Below are 15570 nucleotides of genomic sequence, written 5' to 3'. Positions count from 1 at the left end.
GGAATTTTATTTATACAAAAAGAAACATACCAATAGAACGAATAAAAAGTGTGATTACTTTTTATTTTTATCATTTTTAAGTATGTCAATCAAATCAAATATTTTTATTGTGAAAATTCATATTAAAGAATCAAAGATTTACTTTTCTCCTGAACTATAAAAAGGGAAAATAAGTGAGATTTATAACTTCCTAAAACAAATATAGGTATTCTGCATTATTGGGATACTCGGTGATATCATTAGTAATAAGATTTGTGCTTGTAATTTTGTAATAGAACCAATACATAGTCGCATGATGCTAGTGAAATGCACAGTGCCAATTTAAATTTGCAGTCCACTGCTGTTCTTGCTGGAGAAAAAGAGCATATCTTGACTGTACAATGTTGGGTAGTATATGAACTAATGTTGGGTAAATGAACTAATTCCATTGTATTATATTTTGTGCAGTTAGATATTTCGTAAAAGCAGTTTATGTGCTAGAATATAAGTAAATCATAAGTAATTTTGATTAATATTGTTAAAAGTATTTGTAGATTAAATGATTTACGATATCGGCTTGATGTACCGAGCTGAAACCAGATCTAACTTTAGGTTTGATTACTTAATTTTGTTACAGAAAAAGTTATTTAGAAAGGAATTTCGCTATCATTTACGGTTATGACTTTAGGTTTGATTACTTAATTTTATTTCAGGAAAAAAGTTATTCAGAAATGAGTTTCTCTATCATTTACTTTGATTTATCGTTTTCCGTTCTTTTCAGATGACAAAAATAAACAGATGAACAAAAAAAAACATTTCTTTTTTCCTTCAATGAATGAATTTAATCAATGCCATTGGTAAATTTTTTTCATTTCGCCTATTTAACCAAAACTTATTTTTTATTTCAGTCACCATTAGATTGAAATTAAATGCATTTAGTCTACTTTGACACATGTTCACTCCATATTCAGAACAAGTCCACTACTAGAATTCACCTCATTAGGTATTTTAAGAATCGGTAAATCAGACTACGAAATAAATTTGCGATATTTAAAGGTGATTTTTTAAAAATCTATGACATCCAGGAAGTTGTATAACTAAAGGGTGAACTTGGCTTTCATGGGTGGTTGCCACTTTTCCTATTTTCATTTATCATTTGAAGAACTTGATAAATGACTATCGAGTTCTCCAGCTGAATTTTAATCATATATAGATCTCTTATAGTTACAGGTATGTTTACCAAGGAATTTCGGTGCGCTATTAAAAGTCCTCGACCTTTCTGGTAGCAGCCAACTTTGCTAAATTTCGTGGTATTTCACCATCAACTTTGCCGCAAGTGCTTTTATTGTCAAAGGTTTCGAAATTACCTGTCTTAGATGTGATTTGTTGGAATTCAAAGGTTACCGTCTTCGAACTTCATCAAATATTGGTTCTGAAGAATCACGTAAAAAAGGATGATGGAAAATCACAGCAAGATTTGTAATCTGAAATTTACAAATATACTAACACTACAAACTTAGAAACTAGTCGATAGACATTTTTTTTTAACTATGCCTTCTGAAATTTTGATCAGTTCTTATCGTTTCTCAAGCACTTGAAGCAGATTTCGATAATTTAAATATAAATAATGTCGTACTATTGGAAAGGGTTTTGATAATCCGAAATGAACTTTAAATTTTGAACCTTTTTTAAAGTTATTCCTGTTTGTTGAATTCAAACATCCCATTAGATTTGTAAACTAACATGATGCATTATTAAGGGTAAAAAAAAAAAAAAAAAACGAATGAAAAAAATTCTCCAAAAGAATTTTAAATTTCTTTAACTGGCCAATTAATTAATTCATACTTAGTTTGTTTTGTTTAGGAAAAAAAGTAATTAATCTTGTTTTCCATCTTTTTTATGTGATTAAGAAAATCGAGAAAAAATCTTTATATAAGTTTTGTTTATTCAAAATGCTTTAAGATTATAAAAACTTTTTCGCGTAACAATCTTAAAAATATATACTGATTAAATCAAATTTCAGTCTTATTTTTAAATCCTCAATTCTCAGATTTTTGGTCTGTCTTCTGTATTAAATCGTGGATTATTTTTAATCTCTGCTATATGCAAAGTTAATGTAATATTTATATAATGTAATATATAATAATATAATGTCATCTACGAAAATAAATTACATTATATATATGTATATATAATGCAATCTACGAATTTGCATGGATTTATTAAGACATCTGAGAATATAATCAAAGAATATGAATTATGTTTATACATTTTATGCATATTTATGGGCGAAGAGAAGAGTAAAAAATATAAATACTTCCCACAATCTTTAATTCTATTTTCGAGAAACATAGCGATCATGTTTTAGTTATTCCATGCTTATTAATAGTTTAAATTTTATTAGCTTTGCATATAAAGAGCTATTAAAATTATTAATAACATAATGCCTACTTATAAGTAAGGAGAATCCCACGAGTGGATCATTTCGGATATGGGGATGAGAAATCTCGGGTGTGGTAAGTGGTTCTCGCTTCCCGTCACTGTGTCAAGGCCGATCTGGGATAACGTTTTGAGGTTATGAATGAAAAGATTAATGTTGAGAAAAATGGAGAAATTTGTTCTTTGTGTCCTTCTTATATTGTCTGAATTTTAAAATATTACAAATTTCAATAAATTACTGAATCAAAATTACAAAATATGATTCTTTTGATGGTATTTAATAACGGCTGGTTGTTTTTTCTTCACAGAGTCGTGGTACACCCTCAGAGCAATGGACTCTGATGCCTTATGGAACACCCATGAAAAATGAACCTGGCGAACAAAATAGTGCTTTTCAAGAGACAAACGGGGTGGAAAGGAGAGAGAATGCGTTGGAATCATTGGAGAAATTTTGCAACACTGAGTTTGAAACGTTAAACAAAAATCAAACGAACAGCTTGGATCATTCTAATCCATGGAAAATGGATGTTGCGAAAAAACAACACAATGACTCGAAAAGCTGGTAAGTTTATTTCTTTCTATGTGTGTCTTCCACTTTTTTATTCTTGTATCTTACACTGTATTCTTAACCCTAAATGTATATATACAGATATAAAAGCTTAATACAAATTAATGAAATGCCAATTAATAATAAACGCTAATAATAAGTGCCAGATGCGTTTGGCATTCATGCGGGTTGTCTAAATAAATAGTACTACTGATGATTTATTGGTTTTTAGTCAGACTGGTATTCGAACTCATGGCACTCGAGCGGCTGTTTATAAAAGAATCTGATTTATGTAAAGGTTACATCATTAGGAACTTTATACAAGTAACTAAATAAAGCCATTTCGTCCACTGCACTGTTAGCATAGACAATGATTATGTTTTTAATTAATTATTTCTTTAATATTGAGTTACTTCAAGAGTATGTGCCATTGAAGATTTTAATATCACTAGTTTATTACCCATTAGAATAGCGACTCATGTATTAAAGAACAAAGTTAAATGGTTTTTGAATAAAAGAAATGCATGTGTTAATCACACAAATCAATATGAAATTAAAATTATGAACATAAATTATTTTTATATTATAATTCATTGTAAAAATTTCTGTAATCGCGGCATTCTAGAAATCATTGGAATCAGCCTCAGACGATCATTAACCTCAGACGATTCCCTAATCTTAATCCATATTTAGAGTATGGATTCAACGTGTGTTTCTCTTCCAAGTACATATCGAGATGGAGGTTAAAACTAAGCTAACATTCTGCATAAAATATTGCACAAGCATGAATTTTGGAAAACGATTCTTTTTGAGCAAAATTGTCATTTTCGTTTTGAGCTTGACACAATATGCATTTTATTTTTAACTTATTTACGCATACCTTGTGCCAACAAAAAAGACCCATTACTTTCTTTATAGTAGTATTTTTGTGAAATAATTAAAAGACATAAACAGAAAGTGACTAAAAAATAAAAAAAAATTATCGCGATATCCTTTCTGAATGCAAAAATTATTCTAAAATATATTGCCCTGTAGTTCTTATTACTTTTAAAAGAAAACTCATTTTCATTCTCTATTTGATACGAACTTGAAGTGAAAAAGAAAAGGAGAAAAAATACCATCCCTGGATTCAAAGCATTTGCAATTGGCTGTCGAGTGCAGAGCAGATAAAATGCGCTTTTAATATACTCTTTGTTTGAGCCCTTCATTGTCATGTCTTGGTTTTGCGCCATTTAGTTCCACCAACTAACTGCACAAATCTCTAAATCTACCTCCATGATCTCAGAAGTGCCCAATGTACATTTAATTAAGAAATGTTAAGAGCAATGGAAAGGAGCTCTGTCATTCAAATGTCAATTCGATTTCTTATTAACCAGACACATAGGACCACGCTTGTTTTTAATGACCTTCTCTCGTAAAATGCATTTTATTGTTCGACTTTAAACAAAAATTCGATTTATCCTTGTTGAAAAATGGCATATAAGTTTTAAAATCAACTAAATAAAAATGTCTTTGGAATTTAATTTTTATTTGAACTCTCATTATAGTCATTCTATTGTTTGTTTTCGAACAACAAGAAAAAATAGCAGACATATTTGTCAGTTGGAAGGTATGAAAAGAATTCCGAAATCCACGACTGAGGCACAGTTCCGATTCGTAAACTGCTATTATCAGAAGGCATTATTGAAAAGTGGCGCGTGTACCTGATGACCATGTTTTTTAAGGCAAAGGATTAGAGGGAGCGGCCAAATGCTTTGATGGAAAAGAGGGACACGACCAAAAAGAATTTTTCAGAACTGGTTTCGGTGCGCGCTCCCTTGGATGGGTTGAAAGAGTCCATCGCCATTTGATTATTTTTAAGCATCAAATTGCTTGCGTCATGTGATTTTACTCCTGATTGAAATCTATAAACAAATTTTATTTTTCTGGCTGGAATTCCCTCGGGAAAAAATATCAACCCTTGTTTTTCTTTCTTTTTTTTATGTACAGCAGCAGCCCAGAATCAAAGAAAGGGAAACAGTTAACTTCAATTATTGATCAGCTGACAATCAACAAAACTAAAGATTCTACGTCCGATTCCAAAAACAAGAAGAAGAAAGATTTCCAAACTTCTTGGCAGCAGTTCAGTGCAAACGACGGTAAGTGCCCTTACTATTTTTTTTTCTAAGTTTGAATAAAGGTGAGATTCAGCTGTTGGTTTTCCAAAATAAAGCTATTTTTGTTCTTTGAAGAATTTATCAAAATTTTCGTACACTAAGAACTTTACTAATCTTCATCCAACAGTTCAAAATCAGGCACAGGAGCTATGATGACATAATTAAATTTTTCCTGTAATTCTAGAAAATTGTTAGTGCAGAGGATGATTTTTGATAAATTATATTTTTAATTGCTTATTAAATTTATATTTATTGCTATTTTAAGCTAAAATTCTGTTTAGTAGGAGGGTTTACTTTGATTCTCTGCATTTTAGTCGAACAAAATTCTTGAAACTCACAGTAGTATTTTTCCTTTAACTGCATTCCAGTGCTTCTATGTTATTCTTACACTAATTATTAAAATGCATTCCTTTAAAAATATTTTTTTCTTCAAATAATTATAGTTGTGGGGCTATGTTAATCCGATCTACGTCTTGTGAAGTAGAAATTTAATAGAAATAGTAGTAAATAATTTCTAATGGTGAGTACTTAGTTACCTATCATTAATAAACAGTTATAAGTAACAATCGAAAGGAAATGAATTAAAGTATTTTTGTTGTTTTAAAGTGCCATCTTTGTAATCGTAAAATTCATGTTTTTCAATAAACTGTCAGAATATAATATGTGCTGCGTAAATTTTAGTATGCACAATCTTTCCCTTTACAGAGAGATAATTTTAAAACTCAAGAATACATTTATTCAGTTTTCTTTTTCTCTTGACATGATCACCATTTGCTGTGTACTGAAGAGTATTTTCCATTAATTTTTTATCAGAATATATTTTCTTTTAAAAATTGTAACTTGGGGAATAAAATATAAATATAGGGTTAATGACTAATTTTATAAGCTTGGATTTAAATTTTCAATCTTAAAAGTAATTCATGATTTTTAACAAATAATCGGAGCGAGCTTTTTTAAAATTTAACTGCTCTTTCATCTTCTGTACTTGCTCACCATTTCCATTTCCTTCTGTTTTGCCCTTCCATTTCTGGAAATATTGTAAGACAGCTTAAAAATTCAATAATGTAAGACATCCAGAAATGTAATTTATAAGATTAAGGTAAAGGTAAGATTAAAGATCTTCTAATTAATGAGGTATTGTTTTATTTAATTTTTCCAATTAGATTTTATTTGATATATGGAATATTAAGTTTAACCCTTTCTAGGGCCGTAGGAAGCATGCTTCCCACCAAATTTATCAATCTTTGTATGAAATTATGTAGGTTGGCATAAGTTCTGACTATTTTTTTAGTAAGTCAGAAACTTAGATGCTTCACTTCTTTATCTCAGACAAAATGATGTGTCTTGATTTGTTACTTAATTATTAATTAACCAAATTAATTAATTAATCAAATTAAATTTATCTAATTATCTAAATGAATCCCTTTTCTTATTCTAATTTCAAGCCTAAAAATATTTTAACTTAATATGACTAGAAAAAAATGGCCCTTTAAAGGGTTAAAGGTCTTCTGGTTCATGAGGTGCTGATTTACTTAATCTTGCTTTAAATTGTCATGTAGTGACTTTTAAAAAATTGCTTTTAGCCTTTTTATTTTTTTTAGGAAACTTTGCATCGTTTTAATAAAAAAAATAAACCCTCACATTTATAAAACTTTTTGAGTTTTTATTGATATTACAAATTCCAGAAAATCAGTTTAGAATGAAATAAAAACCTGGAGATGAATGAACTTTACTTTTTATCATCATATCTTGTTTTCATCATCTCATTATTTCAAATAATTCTCGATAATGAACCACTGCCTGTTGACTTCATTCTCTCGAATTCTTACCAAAACTTTGATCTAATTCACTCACTCCAAATATTTGAATAAGGAGTGGAAACAGTGTGAAGAAACGAGGTCGACCTACAGAGTATTTTTGGAACTATTCCCTTATTCAGAATTACAGATTAAAATATTGCCGAGGCTTGCCATGATCATATCAATCTGTTATTTAATTTTTGGGCCTTTAGATTTATGTTTATTCTTAGCGAGACTTGTGTGGGATTACGAACGAAAAAGTAGGAGTTTTTTGACTAAAAGGTGTTATCTGCTGATTTTGAAGATGATGCCTGCGTTTCCTGGACTCATCAAAATGCTGAACAAGTTTCTGAAGCATCGGCTCTTAAATGTGCCCACCCATGGTCTGAAGAGTCAGAAAGCTTCGCGAGGACCTATTTTCCAGCTACTAGCTGCCAAAGACGCTTCTTCAGAAAGTCATTGTGTTGACTTTCTCATCCGGAAAATACTTAACTGAGTTTAGCCACTTATTCTAATGGTGAATGTTGAGAGCACTTGCTTTAAATGTTTGTATCCGATTGGTTTCGCACATCAACTAGCTGATTTAAACTGTTTTTTGATTTGGTCATTGCTTGAATTTTTAAGTTATCGTATTTCTACAGATACTAAGAGAAAGTGTGCAAGGACATGAAATGTTGTCAGTTTAGTTTGGAAGTTGTTCTTTCAGAAATTATCTGTTGAATTTTGTGTTGAAAAACATTTCTATTCTTAAGGTAACATTTGTGGATGTTAAGAGATCCTTTGCAAAAAGAGTTGGAGAAAAATTCTCATTAATTTAAATATTGTTGTAAAAAGATGAAAAGGAAAGAAGATAAAACAGCAAGTATTTGATTGAGGTTTTTGAAATCTGTATAAGCTTAAGGCATATTAATTCTAGAAGCGTAATCATTTTGAATTACATTGCTTTTAAATATTTCTTTTTTGGAGGAAGAGCTTTTATTCTTAATATTCTTAAAAAAATCTTGTATAATACTATAATACCACCACTACTACTAACTAAAATAAATGTAATATTATTAATAATGATAAAAACAAAGTAAACTGAAGTTTTCTGCTGCGATGTTTCAAGGTATAACTCGCAATTAAATAATTCTAAATTAATTTAATTATAGTTATTTAATTATTTAATATGATAAGTAACGTTGTTTGCATTGTTTGTCAAAGCATCGTTTACTTTTATTTCATTCATGTGATGTAGAATTATTTTTGTTTCTCTTTCTTGTGGAAAATGCCTATGATCAAACTTTTCTGAGAACTAAAAGATTTCTGAGCAATTTTTGCCGCTTTAAAATGCCATGAGCCTTTTCACTATAAACAAACGAAATCTTTTTACTGAGTCATTTTTGCCATCTGCCACTTCCGGTGATAAGAATAGTCCTACTGTGCTTCAAAATGGGCCGCTAATTATATCGATCAATCCGACGTTAAAATTACATTTTTGGATATTTCAAGCACTTTCTTGGAATTTACTTTCAACAGTGATAGCTTGATATCTGCTAAAATACTTTCTTCTTTTTTTTAATATAAGGGTTTAATATATATTTTTGTGATCGTTATAATGTGATGTTAATTTGAGCATTCTTTTAAATACACATAATCTGATTATTTAGTAAGATTATTTTTATTTAAATGGATCGATAAATTCGTATATTTAATTAAATATAAACATATATTACTTAGTAGACGACTATTAAGCCCTTTATTTGTATAAAATTTGACTATTGCACATTGAATTTGAGCATGGGTGGTTTTGAATGGAACTCAATGTTTCGTTTATTGAAATTCTGTAAATATCTTATGAGTTTCGATTTTTACTTTTGAAGAATTAAAAAAAGTTTTTAGTCAGACTCAACTCTTTATTTGTTTATAGTTCCATAAAATAAAATAAAAAAAGGAGTGTTTTTCAATAAACTGCCAAATTGATCGGAAATAATTGATGTTTTTAGGAAATAAATAAATAGATCATTTTTTAAAATTTATTTATGCTTAATTATATGATAATTATACATGAATGAATGTTTTATTAAATAGGTGGCTGTAACGCATGCCTATTTATGTATAACTTGTGTTGTTTTTTGTATTTGGTCGTAAAATGTTTAGAACGGATAATGTTAATTATCCATACCATACCATACCATGTTCACCATACCTAAACTCCGTCAGATGATAATTAAACTGCGCATGACATTTTATATTTACTTCAGGTTGTGTAACTTTATTCGCAGCACCATATTCTTCTTCCTGTTAGGATCGCATTATCAGACTGGCAAGATAGACAACTCCGTAGGGGACCTGAATGGGTGGGACAATGCGTTTCCCTCTTCCTGACGTTGTTTAACGCTATTGTATATCACCATATTTTCTTTCTATCAGGATCGGATCAAATGAGCAGGGACAACTGCCTGGGGGCCCCGCATCTTTCGGGTGGTGGGGGAAAAAATTTTTAAGTTGTTTTCAGGATAATTTTATTTGTAGTTCTTTTCAAGCCATAAAAGTCATGTACTTATCCAATTAAAATCTAGTGGTTCAATTCCAGAATAATATTATGATAATTTTTTTTTTCTTCTTCTAATTCGCCTATGGTATGTTCCAGCTTTCTTGCTATTCGCTAAATAATTTAGCACGTTAATCTCTATGTGAAGCAAGCGTTTCTCACAGATGATGTATTCATTCGAGCTGTATGAATCTTGCTTTTCTACCCGTAGCTCAGTGATGAGTCATGCTGACCATTTAAATGCATAATAGCTGATAAAACGTAGCCGAATAAATAATTCGGTTGACTTTATTTTTATTAAATGCTTTTTAAATTCTTTTTTACGGCCTTTGTCATTTGTTGAGCTATCTAATGACGAATCGTTGAATTCGGACTCTTATTTATCCATGGAAATTTTGAAATAATCATTCGATTGATTGGACAGTGTATCATCCATTATTTCTGGAAAAACATATTTTCCTACTCGTAACTGCACATATTTATATTTTAAAAAATATATAAAATTATATATTGAACTAAAATTTTGGAATGAATAATTATATACTACCCATACGTTACAGTGCCGCTAACAGAATGCAATTGCGAACATACAAGAACATATACCCCCGCATTTTGAATTACTTAAGTGTCGCCCTGTCGATTAACTTTTGATCTAGGAGACCGCACACTTGCTACGTGTTCAAAAACATTATTATTGGCAGCTTTGTTAAAAAATATTTTTATGATTTTGCATGTATAATGTGTCAGTTGTTTCCCGTAACGTTGTAGGCCCAAAAGTGTTTTGCATTATGGCGATTAACGTTTTAATAAAATAATATCATATGATTTACAAAAATCTAACAAGAATAAAGCTACTATATTAAAATTCCATCTGATATTACTGCATTCTAAATAATAATGATTTTTTAATTTTCATCATACCAACAAGTTTTCTTAACGACCTTTGTATAAGCCCTCGAAGCATAACTGGCAGTTTCAGTCCTTTAATTTTAAAAATCTAAGGAACAAAGCAATTTTTTTTTATCTCCGGTATTCAGCGATTTAAATTTCTTAATAACAATGGAAATCACAGTATCCTTATAACTCAAAAGAGCTATTGCTATTAACTATCGTAGAGTGAATAAAAGTAATTATCGTTCCGCACAATTATTTTCGGAAAAAAAAAAAAAAATGTCAGAATATCTTACACTAACGCGAAAAATCGTGATGTAACTTTTTTTCACATACCTCTTGAAGATGAAGCGTTGAAAGCGAAAAAAGATCGGATAGCTATATATTTTAAGGGATGGCTTTTTGTTTTGTTTTGTTTTGATTTTAGTTTTATTCTGCCACTTCCTAAAATTACATCTTCTGCTATTTCGAGGCATCAATTGATCAGATGCAAAAAGGATAATTACAAATCTCAGATCTGAGCCTCAGTGAACTTAATGCTGTGTAATTACTGCCTTGATGATATTGTTGAAGGATTCTTTTTTCTAAAATAGGTTCAAAGTGGTGCCACGATCGAGAATGAAGTGTCAAGGCATCAAAGTCTTAGTATGTCTTTATCTTATGCTCATATAATGAAATGAGCAACTATACAAAGTAACATATTCGTACTTGAAAACTTTCGTTTTAGTTTCAGAAACAATTTTTGAAAAACATGAATGATATTCTTCACTGTTTTTGCGAATTTACATTAAATTTTTCTTCGAATGTACTCAGCAACTGATTTAGGCATTTTGGGACCCCAGGAAGTACATATTAAGAGTCCCCTCTTTTAATAACTAGAGAATTTAGTTTCACGTTTTATTATATTTTTGACTTAATAAACGTGTTGGTGATTTAATTTTTTAAAATTTTATTTTAGTAACTTTATGAAAATGAATATGTGTTTATTTATTTTTTTAATTGTATACATTTGGAAAAGTGACTAAAATAATAAAATTCTTGAGAAATTTACCAAAATTATTTGTGAAACGTTGTCCTTACTTTCGTATAAAACAAATTATTATCATGATGGATATTATGGAACTTATAAACTTCAAAACAATGTAACATTAAAAATCAGTATTTAAATATTTTATTTTAACTTGACAGGAAGATAATAATTAAGATAAGTAATATAATCAATAAAATGAAAAATTATTATTCAATTGCATTACAGATAAGTAATTAATTATACTGTAATTTATTTGATAATGATTTTAAAACTTCAGTATAAGCACACACTTCTTTAGTATTGTGTAACACATATAATTAATATTATACGAAATTTATTTATTTGGCAACTAGATTAAGAAGATTTTTAATCGACCTGCTTGTGACCACCATCAGCTTAGCTGCCCTACACAGTTGTCTTGTCTTGTAGAAAACCTATCCCTGAATATGCATCATTGTATGATTTTCATAAAAATAAGACAAATGTTTCTGTATAATATGTATACTTAACAAATTACCACATTTTTTTTTTCAGGTATCTTGAATGACCCATATGAATATAATAATTCTTATGTGTTTTCAAAATTGTTTTTATTAAAATTATCTTTGGGAAGATCTAAAATATAGGTAGTGATTGTTAATCACTTAATCAGTGTATGTAACTCAAGTCCTTTAACCCTCTCTAGGGCCGTGGGAAGTATACTTCCCACCAAATTTACCAATCTTTGTATGAAATTATATAGGTTGGCATAAGTTCTGACAAATTTTTTTAGTAAGTCAGAAACTTAGATGCTTCAGTTCTTTATCTTGCACAAAATGACGTGTCTTGATTTTTACTTAATTATTAAGTAACCAAATTAATTAATTAATCAAATTAAATTTATCTAATAAGCTAAATGAATCCTTTTTCTTATTTTTATTTCAAGCCTAAAAATATTTTAACATAATATGCCTAGAAAAATAATGGCCCTTTAAAGGGTTAAAATAAATTCTTTAAGATCAACTCATCAAACCAATTACTTCGAGCACCAACCACTTTTAGGGGGGAAAAACCGAAAATACTGCTATTTTTTCCATACTAATAAAAATACTTCTGGAGAAATTTTACTGATACTAATAAAGTCAATAAAATTTAATTTCTTTAATTCATTAGTTTAATATGTCTTTGAAAGCGTACACTATTTATAAATTTTTGTTTACAAAAATTATGGATTCCGTTATGTTACTGAACTAAAAATTATCTTTTGTTTTGGGAAAAGATTTTTTTTCTGTTTTTGGCAATATGGTTTAGAAATCTTGAGTATTCCATTTACTTTTGTTCATGCATGATTCAGGATAATATTTATATTTTAATGTATTAAAGAGACATATAAAGTGAACATGATTTGAGACGTGTAAAAATCACTCTAATAATATGTTTCTTTTTGGTAGTAACGTAAACCGGAGGCTATTTAAATGACAAAATTTTCATTCAGTCTAGGTTTATTTCAGTCAAGTTATATTGTCACGAAGATTGGAAATAACAAGGCTGTTAGGTTGAACAAGTAATCAGATTTATTCAAGCAAAGTAACTCTCAAGCGTACAGGACCGATAACTCGACCACAACTGGTGACACTTGACTTTATATACACTCTCAGAATGTTCGAGAAACATCCAGATAGAACATTTAAAGAAAGATCTAGAATCAACTAGAAACTAGAGAAATAATAAATAACATTTTAAATTAAAATTCCAGTCTTTGGATAAAACTGACTTGGCTGGTATTCGAACCTGGGTCGTGAAGGTCTACAGTCTCGTGTCTTGCCAACCAAGCCACAGGAATTGATATCAGTAGTTCATTATGCGGCAATATTTATATCATAAAATCTCTCATGTTTGAATTTCGAGCCCTGAAGCACTAGCCGTGTTATCGAGGCTTGACGAAAAAGAAATCTGAAATGCAAATCTAGAATTGAAATGGTTGAACGTTATCTACGCCAGTCAGCCTTTCAACTCACAAAGGTTACTGTGGAAGATATTCTTATCAGGAATGCTAAGCTGCCTTTTTTAAGTTTATAATTTAAAATAAACATATGTTTGACATAGATTTTATTTATATTTTAAGTCAATAAATTAAAGAAAGAAGTCATCTATATTCTTCCACTGTTCAAGGAAAAAAACGATGTTATGCTTCAATCAGGACTGAAAAAATCTTGAAATAAGGTTCATCTTTGTTGTCAAGTTAAGCTTTGTAACATTTCAAAGTGCGTCTGCCTCCAACGGATAAACGCCTTTTGAAAGAAGTGCTGATAATTAGTGGCATTTTAAGATTCATTGGTTATTAAATTCCTTTTATATTTTATGGATTTTAACTAATACTTTTTTTTAAAGTTCATGACAATTTTATTCAAATTATTTTGGAAATGTTTTCAGATCCTAAAACCAGCTACTTTCCGTACTTCTTTTTGCAAATTTTCATAGATTTTAGGCAATATATGATTTTTAGAATTCTGATTGATGCCTGAAATATTTCGAACGATTGTTGAAATATTCGAAAAAATCAAATTTTTTTTACATTAATTGAAAGCGAATGTTTACAGTGTTGTGAGAAGGGTATTTTCTCGACATTTTCAAATGCCTTCATACTGTTATCGAAGCAGTATTCTGGAATCATGAAACCCAATGCATTCTCATTAATGACTCTAAGTATTTCAGTACACAGGGCATTTAGAAAAAAAATATCAATACGGTATATGTGCATTTAACAGAAAATGAAAAAGAAAAAGAATACGATGCTGAAAATGAAGGTTTTTCATGATATTTTGGAAATTTTTCAATTGCTGTGAAACAATTCATGTAACATTCGGATTATATAAAAAATAGTACATATTTTATTTGATGTCCACAAGTATTTTGACCGATATATAAATATCCGAAAGATAACAAACTTCTTTATGCATTTTATTTAAACAGAGAAAAAATTACGATGTTGTAAGAAAAAGTTTTACTTAATATTTTAAAAATTTCTCTGGTGCTATAAAATTGCTTTGTATAGATCATTCAGACTGTATAAAAAAGTTTGTATTCTGGTTGTTGACCTCTAGGATTTTGAACGCTAGATGGAATATTTCACGGAAACAAAACCTTTATGTATATTTAATTGAAAATGAAGAAGAAAATGACTAAGAGTTGTAGGAAGAGGAATCAGATATTTATGCGAATAGGCGATAGATGATTGACTAAACTAAGCACGCTCCAACGATAGAATTCGATGCTCATCTGTAATTAGGAATAGACTTGCTTACAAATTGAAAGTCATGTTTTTATGCTTCAACTTAATTGTTAAGCAATTTTATGCGTCTCTTCTTTCAATGACTTCGGCACGTTCTCAGCATTGCGGTGTTCGATCATGTTTCCCTCAGAATTTATATTCGGTTATCTTTTTTATAATATAATTTGATCTGTAATGGAGAAATAGACTGCTTTCAGGCATTTGGCTTTTATCGGATTTTCATAAGAGGGAGGGAATATCGTGCTGTCATAAATAACACGTGAAGTTACATTATTGGTACATTTATTTCCTATTCTACATAGTAATTGCTGCGTAATTTCGTTGAATTTATTACCGTTGTGACCATAAGTTTAACCTGCAACTTGAAGAACATGTGCCTTTTGTAATTAGTATATATTATCGGTAATAAATAAGTTATGGTCCCGTTTTATTTGAGAAGAGCATATTAATTGAATCTTTTTACAAATAAAGTAGTCATTTTAAATGCTACGGACAAAGTGTCTATTTGAGTCCTAATTAGTTTTTGGTTTCAATTGCTCCGGGTATCAAAAAGATTCAAATTTATTTTTTGGAGTGAAAAGATATTCAAGAATTCTATTTCCTCTCGAATTATAAATATGTATCATATTAAATCTTATTCGTTTTTCAGTTGAATAAGATATCGAATAACATTACAAAACAAAACAAATTTCCCATGCTGGAATCTTCTTATGATACCAATTCTTCTTTATACTGCTTGAGGCAAAAATATGCCCCCGGATGTTTTCGCTTCTTATTGTAACCTCGCTGTCTGAAAATGCTTATCGGAACAATGTAAAAGGAAGATACAGTCGGTCGTAATGCATATACAATTTCCTCTCGCAAAACAGTTATTTGTAAAAATGCAGAAATTTTCTCTGGATTAGCGATGATATTAATTAGAAGC

At 29.6% G+C, this 15570-nt stretch overlaps 1 protein-coding gene across 5 annotated transcripts in view; it reads left to right on the top strand.

Moving 5' to 3' along the window:
• Positions 1–15570, top strand: part of LOC129960197 (uncharacterized) — a 329310-nt gene that overhangs the window by 143959 nt on the left and 169781 nt on the right. For 4 of the 5 annotated variants that reach the window (XM_056073422.1, XM_056073424.1, XM_056073426.1 and 1 more), the window contains exons 2-3: positions 2727–2980; positions 4955–5103. In XM_056073422.1, the coding sequence (XP_055929397.1) occupies positions 2727–2980; positions 4955–5103 (403 nt within the window). The remainder of the gene's footprint in view (positions 1–2726; positions 2981–4954; positions 5104–15570) is intronic. The other variant, XM_056073423.1, reaches the window with a different exon arrangement.

The sequence above is a fragment of the Argiope bruennichi genome, chromosome X2 (genome assembly GCF_947563725.1).
Source record: "Argiope bruennichi chromosome X2, qqArgBrue1.1, whole genome shotgun sequence".
NCBI lineage: Eukaryota > Metazoa > Arthropoda > Arachnida > Araneae > Araneidae > Argiope > Argiope bruennichi.
The sequence above is the reverse complement of the archived record's forward strand: the minus strand, read 5'-3'. Positions and strand labels throughout refer to the sequence as shown.